A 17,855-nucleotide genomic window follows, 5' to 3' on the forward strand; every position below is an offset into this window, starting at 1 on the left:
CAGGGGATAACACCAAAGAATGTCTAGGGGGTCAATGGGATGGAGGTGGGGGGATGTTTGCTTATGAAGAAGCATTTCACTGGGGAGAAACATCCGGTTAATTTATAGCGGTGTGTGGATGTGCATGATGTGATCAAATTAAGATGGACTGATCAGATGAATCCATCAGTGGAGCCTTATCCACCCACCTGACTGTGCAGGGAAATGTGCAGGTATAGCACAAACCTGTTTCTGACTGTTATTAGGTGGATATTGAGAGTTGGCTGCCCTCAGTTTCTGGTAGAATTACACAAGAAAGGGGTGGTCAGTGGGGCAGGGCAGAATGGGCTTTGTGCTGCCCCTGAAGTGGAACATCCTTGGCTGAATGTGCTGGTGAGGCTGAGGTGGGTGGTTGGAGCTCTCAGATTGACCTCTCGTCTGGGTGAGCAGCTATTGGGGTCTCTGCAGTGAGGAGCTGGGCTTGGTTGGGGTGTTGGTGGATTATAAGGGTCCAGAAGCTAAGATGATTCCCCGATATGGGGGCAAAAACTAGAATACTTTATTGAACAAGCGAGTGCAATTTAAGGTCTTGGGGGCTGGACATGTTAATGAGGAGGACGAGTTGTGTTAATTAGGGGATGACTTTACGTTAACTAGAGGATTACACAGGTTTCTGCTACAGTTACACAATTGCTTAATATTTCCCTTAACCAGGATTACATGAGGGGGAAGAAAACAAAGGGGTTTCAACACGGTTTGATAACTTCATCTCAAAGTCCTTCCTTATCCTGCTGCAGAAGCCAGGTTAATCCACATGGTTGTACATCAACAGGTCTTGTGAGGAAGGTCAAGTCCTTCAGATTAAGTGATTTCTCTCAGCCTCTGTTGCCCCAGGTTTACTGCACAGACCCTAACAGTTCTTTTTCTGTGGGTATCTGAATTTTGAGCTGCAACAGTGGATGGATGCCCATAGCCCAGGAGGGCACAATCCAGATACAAAGGAATTCTGGAGGGCACAATCCAGAGATCAAGCTCCTCTTGGGCTGTGAGGATTAATCAGCCCGTGGTTCATTAGTGGAACCTCTGACGTTCAAAGCACTCTCTTGGCCATGGGGCAGAGGGAGACAGAGCCCTCCTGTCCTTTCTGCTTCCCATTGCACATCCATCCCATGGATTGATTGCAGCTGTCAGCCCAGAATCCATCTGTCCTCATTAGAGGAGGTGGGCATGATCTCTGCCAGGGAGGTATCCCTGGGAGGCAGGCACTGGATACTGCACATTTCCAGCCTCCTCCCAGCTCCTGGTCCTTCAAATGTGGGAGAAGCACAAGCAATCCCAACTGGGCTGAAACACAGCTGACTTGTGGGAGCTGGAGCACGTGAACAGGGATCTTGGGAACGATTTAGGCTTGCCTGGGGGAGGCAGGGTGTTTTGCTGCCTCTGTCTCTGCCCTGATGCCTTGTAAGCAGGAGGGAAGTGGGCATCTCCTTTCGCCCGTGTCCCATTCTGCCCTGTTTTCTGGCCATGTGGCCTCGACACAGCAGGGCTGTCTCTTGATTTCCAAGCAACTGGAAAAGCTGCTGATGTTTTATAGCTCCCAGCTGTTAGCAGTGATAACAGACAAGAGGGCAGTGGGCTGTGTACTTGCCTGTGCTTGCAGGATGCCTTCCCAACCTCCCTTGGCATTGCTGTTTCCACACTGATGGCTGGGAAACCTGGAGATTTTTCACGTGATTGGTTCAGGGCAGGCAGGGGAAACCTGAAGCGCTTGTACAGGAATCTAAGAGCACGTGTGGTATGTGAAGACCTAGATTTGGAGTCCCAGGCTTTCAGCAGGTGGCACAGGGTTCAGTGGCAGTGTCTGCAAAACTGCTGCTGGAGGCACATTTGACATCGGCTGGAGCTGCTCACTCTGGTCCTGCCTGGTCCCTGCTGGGGCCTGCTGTGTGGTCACATCTCCTGTCAGAGGATAAAGCCTGTTGTCCCACCTATGGGTCTACCCAGTGGGCAGGACACTGCTGTCAAGGGCTCAGAGAGCCAAACCTGGTGTCTGGTAGGCTGCATGTTGTCTGGATTATGTGGAGGTCTCTCCATGAACCTGACACCAGAGATGTTCCGCCTGCTGTTCTCAGGGGATGCTCAGGTACTCACTGGGGTCCCAGTGTGTTTTGTCCATGTTCCTCAGTGCTAAAACCAACAACATCCTGCTGGACTCCTTGTGTTTGCTTCCAGCCAAGGAGCAGATATTTCAGGGAGGGATAAACATTGGTCAAGCTCAGCATGGTGCTCCCTTGGTGCCATCATACTTCGTGGCCATGGAATGACCTGTATGAGTCCAGCTTTCTTGGGTCTTGTGGAGGATTTAACCCTCCGTTCCCTGTGTGCCGGCTGGGAAAAACTCAGCCTTAGTGTTGTCATTGCAGGGTGAGTTAAAAAGCCAACAAACCAAACCTGGAGAGCACGCCTGGTCCCTGACCAGCAGTACAAGCTGCTGTCTCCTCAGAGGGGCTTCCAGCTCCTGGGGTGGGTTCCCTGGAGTGGGGGCGGGTGGCACATGGACACAGCATTCCCACGCCGTGGCAGTCAGTCCCTGGCTGTGCTGGCTCCCCAGGAGCAAGGCCATGGCACAGCTGGGTGGGTGGCACAGTGTGCAGGCACAGCATCCCTCAGGAGGGTGCTGGGCTGGGAGGCTGGGCCGGGCGCTGCTGCTGTGCCGCTCTGTAAATGTCAGCAAGGAGAGCACAGCACCACGGCCCAGAGAGGGGCAGCCTCCTGAAAAATGAGCCAATATAAAAGCTGTTTATTGCTCCCCACTGAGGGGGCCCTTCGTGCTGACCTTTTGCTGCTGAAATGTCAGGACAAACAGGCTGGAAGGCTTCCTGTTGCTCTGTTTGGAGGTGGGGAGTGGGGCCTGGATAAAAACAGATGATAGATTTGCCATTTCCAGGCTCTGAAATTAACAGAAATCCATATGGGGTTTTTGTTGAGAAAGCAGTTTGAGCTTGACACTGTTCTGGCAGTGGAGCTGGGGCTGGAACTGCTCCACTTAAGGGCTCAGAGAGGCAGGCAGCCCATCCCACTGCTCTGCAGGCAGGGTAAGGGCAGCGCTGAGAGAAAGCTTTTAGCAGTGCTGCCCATCCCTCTCTGCTGCTCCACTGCCAGGCCAGGGGGTTGTGACAACGGGAGAATGGAGATTACAGTCATATTGTCCCTCTGGGTAGCATAAGACTGCAAAATCCTGGATACTAATAATGTGTTTTGCAAATCCTCTAGTCTTTTGAGGGATGGTGGCTCGGGGGACTTTGCAGAGGGTACTCAGTTCAAACCCAGGATTGCTGATAGCGGCTGAGCAATCCGTGTGTGCTGGCCCATGGGGTGGCTGTGGGGAGGAGAGACCCACAGATGCCCCAGGAGCAACCTGTGCTGCTAAAACTGGCTCAGTTATGCATCTGGTCATTCACAGACATTTTTTTAGCAGCACTTTTTCCCTCCCTCCTCCACTTCTCCCCAGGGCTGAAGGTTGCAGTCCCTATGGTCTGTGTGGGAAGGTGGAGTGACTGGCCCAGTGTCACAGAGGAAACTTGGGGCAGGAGAGGGGACTAAGCATAATTTGCCAGTCCTGACTCAACATCTAAAGCCAAAACTGTCACCCTAGCTCTTGACAAGAATTCAGATGCTCCAAAATCTCTGTGCAGAAGATAGGATGGCAAAAAGCAGAAAAGCAGGTGCTTCTCAGGCACAGAAACAGCCACAGGAGCACGGTCCCTCTCCAGGGCTTTGTTACACTGGTGTCTGCAGTGCTGCTGCTCCTGTTTGAAAAGAGGCCAGAAAACAACAACCAAGTGTTTACAGAGTGGTGTGATTTATGAGGAAGGGCTTTGATATGCATGCTCTGACTGGCCATGGCCATGGATGGAGATGGATGTGGTGTCCTTGTCTGTTGGAAGAAGTAGGCACCAAGAATCAATCAAGTGTCTGTTTAGGCATAGGCACGTATTTCTCTCTTTCAAATTGATCCATCTATTTCATCTCAGACAGACTAGGAGTGATCAACACAGAGGATGAATTATTTAGGGGAATAAATAGGAGTGATGAGAAGAAATGAAGAAATTGAAAAATTAGGCTTAATAATAGGAAAAAGGATAAGATCGTTATCTTGTGGAATATATTTTAGGAACTAATCCCACTCTGTTGGACAGGGATAGATAACATTCTCCATCACTAATGAATTTCTCCAGATTAGCATATTTTCTCCTCTCTTTGTCTTGCAGCTTGTGGACTACAGAGTGGAGTTCAGCAAGTGGTGGGTGGCAGAATTCAAGACAATCAAGTTTCCCTCTCAGGGCACAGTCTTTGACTTTTACATTGATCCAGAAACAAAGAAGTTTGAGCCTTGGTCTAAACGTATTCCCCAGTTTGAATTTGATCCAGAGGTGCCATTACAGGTAGGTGACCCCAGGTGGTTGCTTGGCTGGGAGAATGTGTTGTGGGGGGTGTTTCAATGAAGTCTGGTGAAAAGTCAGGCACTGCGCACTAAGGATGGGAACAGCTAAATTACCCATCCTCTGTACTGTGCTTTGACTGTCTCCCAAATCTGAGTTATGTACAGGAAGGGCAGGGACAGGCCACCCCAAGGACCCAGAAACTGGTGTGCCCTGGGTGCAGAATGGGGGAAACTGGCCTGCAGAGAGAAGGGATGTGAGACAGAGTAGGGACAAAGACCCTGGGACAACATCTCATCATTCTGCCTGGCTGGAAATAGAGATGAGTTTATATTTTGGCCAAAAAAAGGGTTCCTCAGGTGATGAACTGTGGTTGCCAGCTGTGCTTCCTTGTCCTTCCAGAAGTGCCACAGTGAGCAGATGACTTATAAAAACTGTCACTGCTTTAGCAAAGTGTGTGTTCATGGACAGATCCAGCTGCTGCTGGATCAGCACCAGCCATCAGGGTTCCACCTGCAAAGATTGATTTTAATGGCTGGCAGCAGCGTGTCCTTCCCTTCCTAGTGCAGCCTGGAAACTCGGAGTACTACACTCATTCCTGGCTCTCCCAGTTTTACTTTTCCCCAGGTCATGTTTGTACAGACTGGGAATGAGATGCTGGAAAGCAGTGCCGGGAAAGGGCTCTGGGGGTCCTGGTGGTGCCAGTTGTCCCTGAGTTAGCAGTGCCCTGGCAGCCAGGAGGGCCAACCCTGTCCTGGGGGCATCAGGGAGGGGATTGTCCTGCTCTACTCTGCCCTGGGGCGGCCTCACCTCAACATTGGGGCAGTTTGGGGGGACAAAATGGAAGGAAGGGATTGAGCCATTAGCGAGTGTCCAAAGGAGGGAAGGAGGATGGGAAAGGGCCTTGATTTGAAGCCCTGTGAGGACACTGAGGGCACTTGGTGTGTTCAGCTGGAGAAGAGGAGAGACTGAGGTCAGACCTCGTTGCAGTTCCACCTTCCTGGGCGGGGGCAGAGGAGGGGCAGGGACTGAGCTCTGCTCTAGGGGGACCAGGGACAGCAGCCAGGGAATGGCTGGAGCTGTGTCAGGGCAGGCTCAGGTTGGATCTCAGCCAAAGGTTCTTCCCCCAGAGGCTGGTTGGGCACTGCCCAGGCTCCCCAGGGCAGTGGGCACAGCCCCAAGGCTACCAGAGCTGCAGGAGGGTTTGGCTGATCCTCTGGGCACAGGGGGTGACTCTTGGGGGTGGGCCTGTGCAGGGCCAGGAGTTGGACTGGATGATCCTTGTGTGTCCCTTCCAGCTCAGCACATTCTGAGACTCTGTGAGTCTGTGACATGGCTGTGGGGTGGTGGCAGGGATGGGGACAATCACCTGCTCTTTCTGCCCCTCAGGCTTGCCTGGTGCCCACCCCTGAGACGGTGCGTGTGCGGTACCTCCTGGACAGGCTCCTGGAGCGCCGGCGCCCCGTGATGCTGGTGGGCAGTGCGGGCACAGGGAAGTCTGTGCTGGTGGGGGACAAACTCTCCTCTCTGGACACAGACACATATGTGGTGAAGAAGGTCCCGTTTTAACTACTACACCACCTCTGCCATGCTGCAGGGTAAGGCTCTGACTGAGTCACAGCTCTCCTGGTACCTTCCCGAATTCCCGGGGCAACCACTGGGGTTTTGAGCATGTGATCACTGGAGAGTTCAGGGGTCGACCTGTAGGTGGGCTGCCCGTGTGGTTTGTGGGCACTGCACTGGCACCTGCAGACCCTTAAATCCCACAGTGAAACTCTCTGGTCAGCAGAGCCCTGGTTTTGTGGAAGATGTTTTCCAACATGAGGATTTGAATCCTGAACCCCTCACCCTGAGGGCTGTGCCAAACACAGGCTTCAATCTGCTACAGTTTTTATGGCTTGTACTTGACTTGAAGTGTGTCTTGAATGTCCTGGAATTTAAGCCTGTGCTGAATAGGATGAGTTTCTTGGCAAGGATCCAAACTGTCCTCAGGATGCAATGATGGGAATAGCATCTCAATTAAGCAGAGGATGGTGCTAATGGATAAGTGCAGGCTGTAAGCCACGGCTGGATCCTGGGGCTGTCTTCCCATCCTGCTGCAGCCTAACAGAGCAGGTCTCACATCACCCCCTCCCAGGGGCACGGGGGCTTACTGACTGGGGGGATCCAGAGCCCCAGAGAATGTCCATAAGGATATCTCTGATGGGGATTTTGGCAAATCAGTGAAATATTAAGTTGATCCCAAGATAAGGTCAGTTTTGCTGTGCAGTCTCTTCAGAGATGAAGAGAAAGGATGTATTTATAAATACATGTATTTACATGTATTTATTAACCAGTAATGAAGCAACCTGGTTTATTTTGAGTTGAAAACCAGCTGTGAGTCACTGTATACCACACTGCTTCCTCTATTCAGCTTGGTTTGACTCAAAAGTCCTGAAATCCTTCTACTTCCTCAGAGAAGCTGTGGCTGCCCCATTCCTGGAAGTGTCCAAAGCCAGGTTGGGCAGGGCTTGGAACAACCTGGGATAGTGGAAGGAGTCCCTGCTCATGGCAGGGGGGTGGAGTGAGATGAGCTTTAGAGTCCCTTCCAATCCAAACCATTCTGTAATTCTCTGATGATCTGTGAAGCACCAGGCAGACCAAGGATTAATCTTCCCTGTTTGGTTGTTCCCAGCTGAGGGTGCCAGGTGGGGACACCTCCCAGCCAGGGTCAGAGCTGAAGGCAGGGAGTGTCCTGGGCTTCGTCCCTGCTCTGCCAGGCTCCCAACACTGCAAACATCCTAGGAAAGGTTTATAGAGAGGTGACAGCACAGGCCCAGCCCATGCTCTGTGGGCTGGGACCATGTGACAGAATCACAGAACATTCTGAGTTGGAAGGGACCCACAAGGATCAAGTCCAACTCATAAGTGAATGGCCCATACGTGGATCAAACATGACCTTGGTGTTATTGGCACCATGCTCTGACCAGCTGAGTGTTGTGGGGCCACAGCTGCTTCCTGGGGCAGGTTGGGAGGATTTCTGGGCTTGCTGGAGCCTCCTGCCTGAGCTCATCACCCCACAGGGCAGTGTCTGTGCCTCTGCACACAGTGAGAAGGCAAATTATTTGTCTTACTGTCCCTCAAGACAAAAACTCTGTAAAGCCTCCCCTTTTGGCCAGTCTTGCAGCCCTGAGGGTGTGATGGTTATCACAGAATCCCAGAATATGCTGAGTTGGAAGGGACCTACAAGAATCATCCAGTCCAGCTCCTGGCCCTGCCTGAGAGGATCATCCAAACTCTCCTGGAGCTCTGGCAGCCTTGGTGCTGTGCCCACTGCCCTGGGGAGCCTGGGCAGTGCCCGACCAGCCTCTGGATTCCAGCCTGTCCTTTCCTCCCAGCGTGGGGTCTCTGGGAAACGCCCTTGGGTCGGTGGGTGGGCTGAGCTGCCTGGGGGGCACCTGTGCTGTGGGTGCCCCTCTGGCCAGGTGGGTGTGTGCAGGGGAGGGGGCTGACAGGGGCAGAGCTGGCTGGGTGTCCCTGTTTGCTCTGAGCTCTAGGCTGAGCCCATGACTTCCTTCCTCTGCAGAGCACAGCACATCTTCATCACAGGGATGAAGATGTGGCTGGGAGATCTGCTCTGGGAAGTGTGATTTACACAGCTTGGCCTCCTTCCCTACTGCTCATTTTTTAAAGTTAATTTTCCCTTTTGTTGGAGTTTGTCAGTTGGCTGCTTTTTTGTCGCTTGAGCAGGTGCCTCTTTAGATTTGTAAAATGTGCATACAAAGCAGTTTGGGATTTTTTATTTTATTTACTTTAAAAAGAGCTTGAAAGTCAGGAATTCTTAGACAAAGTGCCTGCTGGGACAGAGATTTTTAAGGTACAGAGCCGCATCCTTCAGGGGGAGCACAGAGTTGTCATTCAAACCATAACTGCAGGCCTATGGCTTACAGAATTTCACATGCATAGAGGTTAAAAGGAACCAGAATCTCTCTGTGCCCAAACCTGGGACCAGTTTAAGGATTTTCTTTGGTGTATTGTGACCAAATACCACGTTCTGTGGCCCCTGATCTGCTGCTTTGTGCCCTTTTGGACCTCTACTCTTCCTCACTGTTCCATTAGCCCTACCCTGATATCATTCCACACCTTCCCGCTCCAGATCTGCCTTAAGAAAATGACAATAAATGTTATTTTTTTGGGGATGAGTATTTTTTATCCCCTTGACCATCAGCCAGCAGGCAAGAGGAGCCACACTGGCCAAGTCTGATGTGCACTGAGTGTTCCATTCAGGGGCTGCTGGGGGTGTGTCAGGAGCTCAGAGGCAGCAACAGGGACCCTCCAGAATTATTGTGGGATATGGCTCTGAATTAAAATGCAACTTCCACAAACATGTCACTTCATCCCCAGTAATTGCATTTCACTATGATGAATCTCCTGCATCCTTGTTTAACCTCGAAAAGGGCTGATTTTATATGTTAATTAAGGCTTAATTAAATTTAAATTAAATGCTTATTTGAAACACTTAATTTGACTTGCTACCAGAAATTTCAAATATTGTGGTTTTATCGAAGGGGGAGAGAGACTCTGCTGAGGAAAAATCCATCATTTTTCTGAGCACAATTCATGCCTTTTTGTAGCAAGTGTCTATGGCAAGAAAACAGCTGAATTCTGAGCAGTGGGCAAGCCAGACTGTCTGCAGGGAAAAAGTGGGGGGGTTAAAAGATTTGTCATCAAAAAAAACAGAATATAATTTTTTTGAGAGCTCCCTGATGTCCAAGAAAGCTCCTTGGCAGGAAAATCATCCCAGGATCTGGGCAGAGGAGAGTTGCTGCTATGTGCTTTGCCACTTACTGAGGCAGGAAAGGTTGTTTGGGCTGCAGTGAAAGAAATCAATAAGCTGTAAAACATTATGTGCAGCAGTGTAGGGTGATTTGCATTAAATATCAACCCAGCATCATAAATATTCCCCATATGTTATAGTCTAGAGCAACATATAACCTCAGCCTTCTGCTAAACAAAGGAAAATCTTTCAGAGCTTCGAAATGAGAAGTTTTCTCTCCGTGCTGTCCTTTGCTCATGGGTGACCTGTCTGAAAACTGGGTGGGAATGTGACAGCTCGTGTTTCAATTGAGTCTTGTTGCATTTTCTGGAGGTTTGGGTAACGCTGGGGAGGGGATCAGAGAACTGGTTGTTATTTGGGGTTGTTCAGTCTGGAGGAGAGAAGGCTCCAGGGAGACCTTCTAGCACCTTCCAGTGCCTAAAGGGACTCCAGGAGAGCTGAAGAGGGACTTGGGAGAAGAGCATGTAATGGCCCATCCCTGGAAGTGTCCCAGGCCAGGTTGGACGAGGCTTGGAGCAACCTGGGATAATGCAATGTGTCCCTGCCCTTGGCAGGGGGTTGGAACTAGATGATCTTTCAGGTCCTTTCCAACCCAAACCATCCTGTGATTCTGTGATTATATCTGGTACATTCAAATAAATAATATTATTTTGATTGTTCTAAAGTTGTCCAGGATTTTATCCCTGAAAACACCCATTTCCTTTGTCTAACAAGCATAAGAAGTGCATTTTCATTCACAAAATCAGCTTTGCTCCTGGACTTGGTCCCCCAGCACCTCCTTGGTTCCATCCTAGTGCCCAGTCACTTCTGCCTGGGTTCGGGGGGTGTCTGTGGTACATCTGGGGCAGGGCAGTGGAGGGGACACACTGCCTCCGTGTCGTGGATCAGAATAAACTCACAAAGCAGGACTGAGTTTAAAAAAATAGGCAGAAGGGATTCAAAAGGCTTTATCTTGCATGAAAAGCTTCGTTTGCTCTGAAGTAAACCAGGCTTGTAGCAGAGCGTTTGCTGTGTTTTGTTTGCAAGGAGGAACTGAAAACTTTGTGATTTGGGTTGAGTCAGACCAAAAATCTGCCTGAGGGTCCCTGCCAGCCACAGCCTGGGGACAGCCACCATCCTGCCAGCCCCTTTAAGGGCTCCTAGGTGCTCCATAAGCACAGCCTGGGGACAGCCACTGTCCTGTGCCAAGACCAGCTCTTCCTCCCCAGAGAGCACCGAACAGCCCAGATGGATCTGAGGGGGCCACAGGCTTCCCCCTCTGCCCACCCGGACCCTGCCTGCCCTCACAGAGCTGGGCTCCTGCTGGAGCTGCTCACACTGGGCTGAGGAATCATTTCTATTTCCCTCTGCCCAACAGGTGTGCTGGAGAAGCCTCTGGACAAGAAGGCTGGCAGGACCTACGGCCCCCCGGGCACCAAGAGGCTCGTGTACTTCGTCGACGACCTCAACATGCCCCAGGTGGACACGTATGGGACAGTGCAGCCCCACACCCTGCTCAGGCAGCACCTGGACTATGGACACTGGTAGGAGGCTTGGGGACCAAGACCTTTTCATCCAGTTCTGCTGTTGGGGATGGAGTTTGAGAGGAAGTCACAGTGTGGATCCCTCTTCCCATCCCATGTTGGCCACGGCATCCAGCTGGGATGGGCTGGAGCTTGTTGGGAGGCTCTGGGTGAACAGGCCATTGTGCACCCTCAGGGTGTCCCCTGTCCCCAGCAAACACACTCCCTGCCTGGCTGAGGGAGCTTCACTCCACTCCTGCTCAGTCTCGTGACTGATCCAGTGCAAAGCCTGCAAGGCTCAGCCTGAGCCCTGCCGTGCTAAGAGTGGGGGAAGGACATGGATTGGCTTCAGCTGGGATGAGCCACCCCTGCTGTGAGCACCTGAGGCTGTTTTCAGTTAGGCAGCAGCAAACAGGCATTTTCCAGGCACAGGTAATTTGAAGGAAAACCACTGACAGTGTTTTGGAAGGAGATTGGTGCGTTTGACACCTCAGCCAGCAGTGCTGTGTGGGACAGGGATACTCCTAGCTCTCCCACAGAGAATACAGGGCAGGGACTTGGAGCAATTCCAAGTCTCCTCAGCTGTGTGTGTGCCTGACCTTGGCCAAAAGCTTCCCAAGTACAGGGACAGTGGGGTGGAGGCAGAAATTTGGGGCTGTGGGTGTTGGGAAGGTTGGGCAGAAGGAGAGCTTAGGGGGTGTATGGGAGCACTGACATGTGGGGGACACCCTGTGCCCCCTTGTCCCTCCCAGGCTCTCCCGAGCTCTCTAACCCCTCTTGGCAGTGCCCCTCAGGTGTTGCCCCCTCGCTGGTCCCACTCACAGCCCATCAGGGTGCAGCTCACCCAGGGTGGTGAGCAAGGAGAGGGGCACAGCTCCCTGTGCTCTTGGGCTGACCTGGCCCAGCAGTGACCCTGAGCTCTGCTCTGGGGGCTGTACCCCAGCTCTTCCAGCAGCCCCCCCATCCTTCCCCATGGGCAGCGCTGGGCAGCCCTCCTACCCCATCCCAGGCTGGCCCAAACCAGAGGCACTCCTGGGATTTCCCACAATTTCCACACCAGTGGTGGGTCTGACCCGAGGGCTTTGCTCAGTGGTTGTTAACAGCTGATGGAAATACCAGCTCCAAGAGCAGAACTGAGGGAAGACCTCATTGCAGTTCCACCTTCCCGGGCAGGGGCAGAGGAGGGGCAGGGACTGAGCTCTGCTCTGGGGGGACCAGGGACAGCAGCCAGGGAATGGTTGGAGCTGTGTCAGGGCAGGCTCAGGTTGGATCTCAGCCAAAGGTTCTTCCCCCAGAGGCTGGTTGGGCACTGCCCAGGCTCCCCAGGGCAGTGGGCACAGCCCCAAGGCTACCAGAGCTGCAGGAGGGTTTGGCTGATCCTCTGGGGCACAGGGGGTGACTCTTGGGGATGGGCCTGTGCAGGGCCAGGAGTTGGACTGGATGATCCTTGTGGATCCCTCAACTCAGCATATTCCATGATTCTGTGACTCTGTGTGCAGACATGCAGCAGCTCTGGGCCCCACCCTGGTGAGGGTAGGATGTGACTCCCCTGAATGTGTCCCTGAAGCCACGGGGACACTGGGAGCTCACAAACAAGCTCCAGGGGGTGGCAGCAATGACTGCTCTGGTCACCATCCATGGCTTTTGCTTTGCCCAAAGGTATGACCGGACCAGGCTGTCCCTGAAGGAGATCACCAATGTGCAGTACGTGTCCTGCATGAACCCCACTGCAGGGAGCTTCACCATCAACCCCCGGCTGCAGGTAAAGCCCCGCACGATGGCACTGCCCTGGGGTTGGCTTTGGGTGGAGTGTTCAAGATGAGGCTCAGGGAGAACCTCTGGCAGATCCTGATGTGATTTGATCAGTAGAAACATGCTGGATTTGCTGAGTGACTAACTCCTGATGGAGAGGCAGCAAACTTGCTGCCTTTTTCTCTTCTTTGTGTTTCCTCTCATTCTGCTGCTCAGTGGGAAGAAGTCCCAGCTTCCTGGTCAGCCACACCCACTCTCAGGAAGCCTTCTGATTCAGACAGGCACATTCTACCTTCATTAAGGTGATATTTACCTCTGGGCCATAATTCATGAAAGCTTTTTGGTGGTCAGGTACTGGAACTGGCTACCCAGGGGAATGGGGTCGCCATCCCTGCAGTTGTCCAAAGATGAGTAGTTGTGGCTCTTCACCATATGGTTTAGTGGGGATTTGGGAGTTGGTCAAAGGTTGAACTTAATGATCTTGGAGGTCTTTTCCAACATTAATGATTCTATAATCTCCTTACTCTTTACAAGTTCCAAATCAATAAAGGGTCTTCTGAGAGGTGGCACCTTCCAGGGGCTGCTCCTACCAGAGACAAGACTGGGCTTCATCAGGGGTCAGTGGGACCTTCAGACCTTTCAGCTCTTCACTGGGCTGAGCTTGCAGTGTAGCCATTGTGAAATGCCATTGGAAATCTCTTGTTCAGTGAGCAAAAGGTGTCACTTGTCAACTGTCCTCTGCTGGGAATTTGGAAGGGGGAGATAGTTCTGGTGGGATCATAGAGCATCCCAGGTTGGAAGGGACCTCGAAAGATCATCTGGGCCAACCTTGCCTGGGAAGTGGAGCCTGGAGTAGTTTATCCAGCATTGTGTCCAACCACATCAAGTCCTCACAAGGCATTTGAGTTGGGAGCTCACTGCCCATCTCTCTGACCTTTCCGTGTCTCCCTTTCTCCTCCTCAGCGTCACTTCTGTGTCTTCGCTCTCTCCAACCCTAATCAGGATGCCTTGACCAGGATCTACAGCACCATTTTAGTGCAGCATCTGACCAGTGGGAATTTCTCGGAGGCTGTGCAAAAATCAACCCAGCAGCTGATTGCCCTTGCCCTGGGGCTGCACAGGAGGGTGGCTGCCACCTTCCTGCCAACAGCTGTCAAGTTCCACTATGTTTTCAATCTGAGAGACTTCTCCAACATCTTCCAAGTAAGTGCAGTCCCTGTCTGTGGCACTTGGAGCTTGTTCCAATGCCACGGGAGGCTGTGGACCTGTGTCCCTCTGGCCCTTGGTGAACAAAGCACAGTGTCCCACCCAGCAATTTCTGAGTAAAAGGGATGACCTTGGGCCATTCCCTAATTCCTGCTTGGTTTTGACTGGGTTCCAGAGCCACCACCCATGACTTTGAGGAACATCAGTTAAAAGCTTATTGCTTTCCAGCCTCTCTGGTCAGTGGACAGGGATGCACAGTTCCAGAAGGAGGTGTGGGTTTTAGGGGGGATTGAAGTGTTCTCTGACTGGAAAAGGAACCATCTGGAGGGAGCTTTGGGCTCCCAATCTCAGCCCTTCATACAGTGGCTGTTGGTGAGTGTGATGGAGCTGGGCTTGTCTTTGTTAGTCTCAGCTCCACTCATGTGAGTGTGGGATCAATGGCACCTCTCCACCACACAGGGACATCATTTACTGTGTGGAGTAACCAGTGCCTACTTTGTGGGCTGCTGGCCCTGAAGAGAGGAGAGCAGTGTCTAGTTCAGCTGCTCTGCCAGAGCCAGGACAGCTTGGTGGTCTGTACTGTCACGTCCTCTCAAGTGCTCAGCATTGTATGTGCAGGATGGCATTTAAAGAGCTGATAAATCACTCCAAACCAGCTTTGACTTAATCACTGAAACTGAATTACCAGCCACTGTACCAAAGGGAAGTTGTCCAGCTTTAGAAATGTTTTCTTCCATCACTGGAGAGATCCTAGTTTTGTGTTTTCCCCAGCAATCTCATGCATTGAAGCAGTAGATGTTACTGCTCAAAAAGCCTTTCAGAATTTCAGGCTGATTAATGAAATTACAGAAATTTCTCAGCAGCCAAATCAAGGGGTTTGAAACACCATAACCTGTTCTAAACCCCCAGCTGGTAATTTGTCGCTATCCTTGTTAACATCTGTTTTACAAAGCAGGTGCTGGAAGTTCAATGCCTTGTGTCTGGTCCATCAGACAAGAGCTGAAAGAATGACAGGACATGGGAAATCCGAGAACAGGACCTTGAACAAGTTAATAACTCCACTGTGTCAGAAAGGAATCAGACCTGTCACTTGTGCTCAGCTGAACAGCAGCCCTGATGTGAGATGTGGGTCATGTTAAGTCCTGGCTTCCAGTTAATCTGGGCTTTGAAAGGCACAGAGAGGGAACAGAAGCATTTCAATGGGAAGCTTTAATCTGAACTGTTGTCTGCTTGAAAGGAGCCAAGGTTATGGGGTGTTAGAAAATGTCCTACCAGATCCTGGGGCTGGGCCAGAGAGTAGGAGCAGTGACAGGAATTGCTCCTCATTCTACTACTTTTCATGGAGATTATGGGAAAAAAACCAGGCTGAGGTCAGGTCCTGCCCTGCCAGAGCCACCACAGCCTGTCCCTGGTGGCACAGGGATGGGTGACAGTGACAGGGCAAGTGGGTCCTGCTGGGATGATGAGCATATTCCCTGTTCTGTGTCAAATAGTCCTCATCTCCTGGGGTGTCTGTTCAGCCTCTGAGGAACCATCACTCAGCATTACCCTGCAGGGAATCCAGAGCTGGTGAATCCCAGGTGGAGGCTGGTGGTTCCCAGAGCCTGGTGTGACCCCCTACACCCCAACAGCCACAGTGACCCTGCTGCAGAGTCCTTTGTCATCACCAGGGACAGATCCTGGTGGGTACCAGTTGTCCCTGAGTCAGCAGTGCCCTGGCAGCCAGGAGGGCCAACCCTGTCCTGGGGGCATCAGGGAGGGGATTGTCCCGCTCTGCTCTGCCCTGGGGCGGCCTCACCTCAACATTGGGACAGTTTGGGGGGACACAATGGAAGGAAGGGATTGAGCCATTAGCGAGTGTCCAAAGGAGGGAAGGAGGATGGGGAAGGGCCTTGATTTGAAGCCCTGTGAGGACACTGAGGGCACTTGGTGTGTTCAGCTGGAGAAGAGGAGACTGAGGGGAGACCTCATTGCAGTTCCAGCTGCCTGGGCAGCGGCAGAGGAGGGGCAGGGACTGAGCTCTGCTCTGGGGGGACCAGGGACAGCAGCCAGGGAATGGCTGGAGCTGTGTCAGGGCAGGCTCAGGTTGGATCTCAGCCAAAGGTTCTTCCCCCAGAGGCTGGCTGGGCACTGCCCAGGCTCCCCAGGGCAGTGGGCACAGCCCCAAGGCTGCCAGAGCTGCAGGAGGGTTTGGCTGATCCTCTGGGGCACAGGGGGTGACTCTTGGGGATGGGCCTGTGCAGGGCCAGGAGTTGGACTCGATGATCCTTGTGAGTCCCTTCCAGCTCAGCATATCCTAGGATTCTGTGATATTTGATATTATTGTCTCAAGAAGCCTCAGCACAGCAGAGAGGGCTTTGTAACCAGTTTCTGGCCTTCCTGGTGAGGAGGAGAAGCTGAGAGCTGAGAGATTTGGCTGAAATGCAACCTGAGGGCTCCCCAGGCAGCAGGATAACTGGACTGACGTGGCACAGGACAAGGGATTCTCCACCCTCTCTTTTTCTTTGTTTTCTTTTTAACGTTGGCACTACATCCATCCCAGATGCAGTGGCCCATGGCCGTGTGTCCCTCGTGCATCCCAGACATAGATGTTATGGCTTCTCCTGGAAGCTCACCACCCATGGAGGACCCCATTGCTCTGAGGGGATGCAGCTGGTTGTGTTGGTGGAAGAGCCTGGTCACTGTTGAGGAGTGAGGAGGGTGGGTTTGCAGAGTGAGAAAAGGGGAGATGTTCAGTGAGTAAGTGATTTCAGATTTAGGAGGTGTGGATTTTCTTGCCCCTGAAGCCTTACACGTGCTTGCATCAAAAACACAACAGCTTTTGTGGCATGGGGGGTCTTCAGACTCAGTCCCTTTAGAGAGACTCTAGAGGGACTGAGTGATTTTTAATTTTTATGTCAACCAGTTTAAGGCTCAATGGTTTTCTCCTTCCTCCCTTTTATTTGTCAGCTCTTCTCACTATTTTTTTTTTCTGAAATAAATAGAATACTTTGGCAACTGTAATGACAGATGTGAAACCCAAACAATCTGAGCCATGGACCAGTGAGCTGAGAGGGCCTGCTTTACATTGCTTTCAATGCATTTTATATTTAATGTAAAAATAATTAGATGTTAGGAATAAAAGCTGTCTGTTTAATTCATGCCATTGAAAACCCTGTGTGCTGTTAATAGGCTTACTATAGGCAACACCTCTTTGAAATATAATTCTTCTATGCATTTTAATAGAGTTCATAGTAAACATACTGTGCTAAGCAGACAGCAACTGATATTTCCTGCAGGCAGAATGCACCTAATTAAAATTAATTGATTTAAAAAAAACCACCACCACTATCATTTCCAAACTATTTTTCCTTCTTGACAAAGCACCCATGGTGTAGGGTCAGGATGAAAAAGCTGCACGTCTGGGCTGGGCCTGACCTTGGATGGTCCCTGTGCTGAGAGCAGGACCCCCAGCCCAGCCAGGAGGAGGTTGGGAGGAGGGTCAAAATGGGTGAGTGATAGAACAAGGAGGAATGGCCTTAAACTGAAAGACAGCAGGGTTAGATGGGATACTGGGAAGAAATTCTTCCCTGTGAGGGTGGGGAGGCCCTGGCACAGGTTGCCCAGAGAAGCTGTGGCTGCCCCATCCCTGGAAGTGTCCAAGGCCAGGTTGGATGGGGCTTGGAGCAACCTGGGCTAATGGAAGGTGTCCCTGCCCAGGGCGGGGAGTGGGACAGGATGATCTTTAATGTCCCTTCCAACACAAACCATTCTGGGATTCCGTGATAATTGGCTTTGGGAGATTTTGGGTACCAAAGGGCATGTTCTCCAGAGGCTGTTCACTCGGGAGCTCAGTGGCAGGTTGCTGTGAAGGTGACTCAGCCACACTCCAGCTCGATGGGTGAGGTCCCTCGGGTCAAGCTTAGGTTTCCTGACTGTCTTTGCTCTCTACAGGGCCTCCTGTTCTCTACCCCTGAATGTCTGAAGGAACCCCAGGACCTGGTGAAGCTCTACCTGCACGAGTCCAACCGGGTGTACCGGGATAAGATGGTTGAAGCAAATGATTATGGTACCTTTGATAAAATCCAGAGGGAGATGGTGAAGAAATTCTATGATGTAAGTGTTGAGGTGTAACTGTGATGATAACATATCATAGAACCACAGGATGTGTTTATTTGA

At 51.7% G+C, this 17,855-nt stretch overlaps 1 protein-coding gene across 1 annotated transcript in view; it reads left to right on the top strand.

The window, feature by feature from the left end:
• The window catches only part of DNAH9 (dynein axonemal heavy chain 9), a 185,833-nt gene that overhangs the window by 49,811 nt on the left and 118,167 nt on the right, over positions 1-17,855 (top strand). Inside the window, 7 exon segments of the mRNA XM_032706809.1 lie at positions 4,251-4,424; positions 5,811-5,984; positions 5,986-6,019; positions 10,595-10,760; positions 12,399-12,501; positions 13,455-13,694; positions 17,631-17,792. Coding sequence (XP_032562700.1) covers positions 4,251-4,424; positions 5,811-5,984; positions 5,986-6,019; positions 10,595-10,760; positions 12,399-12,501; positions 13,455-13,694; positions 17,631-17,792 — 1,053 coding nt within the window.

The sequence above is a fragment of the Chiroxiphia lanceolata genome, chromosome 19 (genome assembly GCF_009829145.1).
Source record: "Chiroxiphia lanceolata isolate bChiLan1 chromosome 19, bChiLan1.pri, whole genome shotgun sequence".
NCBI classification, from domain to species: Eukaryota; Metazoa; Chordata; class Aves; order Passeriformes; family Pipridae; genus Chiroxiphia; species Chiroxiphia lanceolata.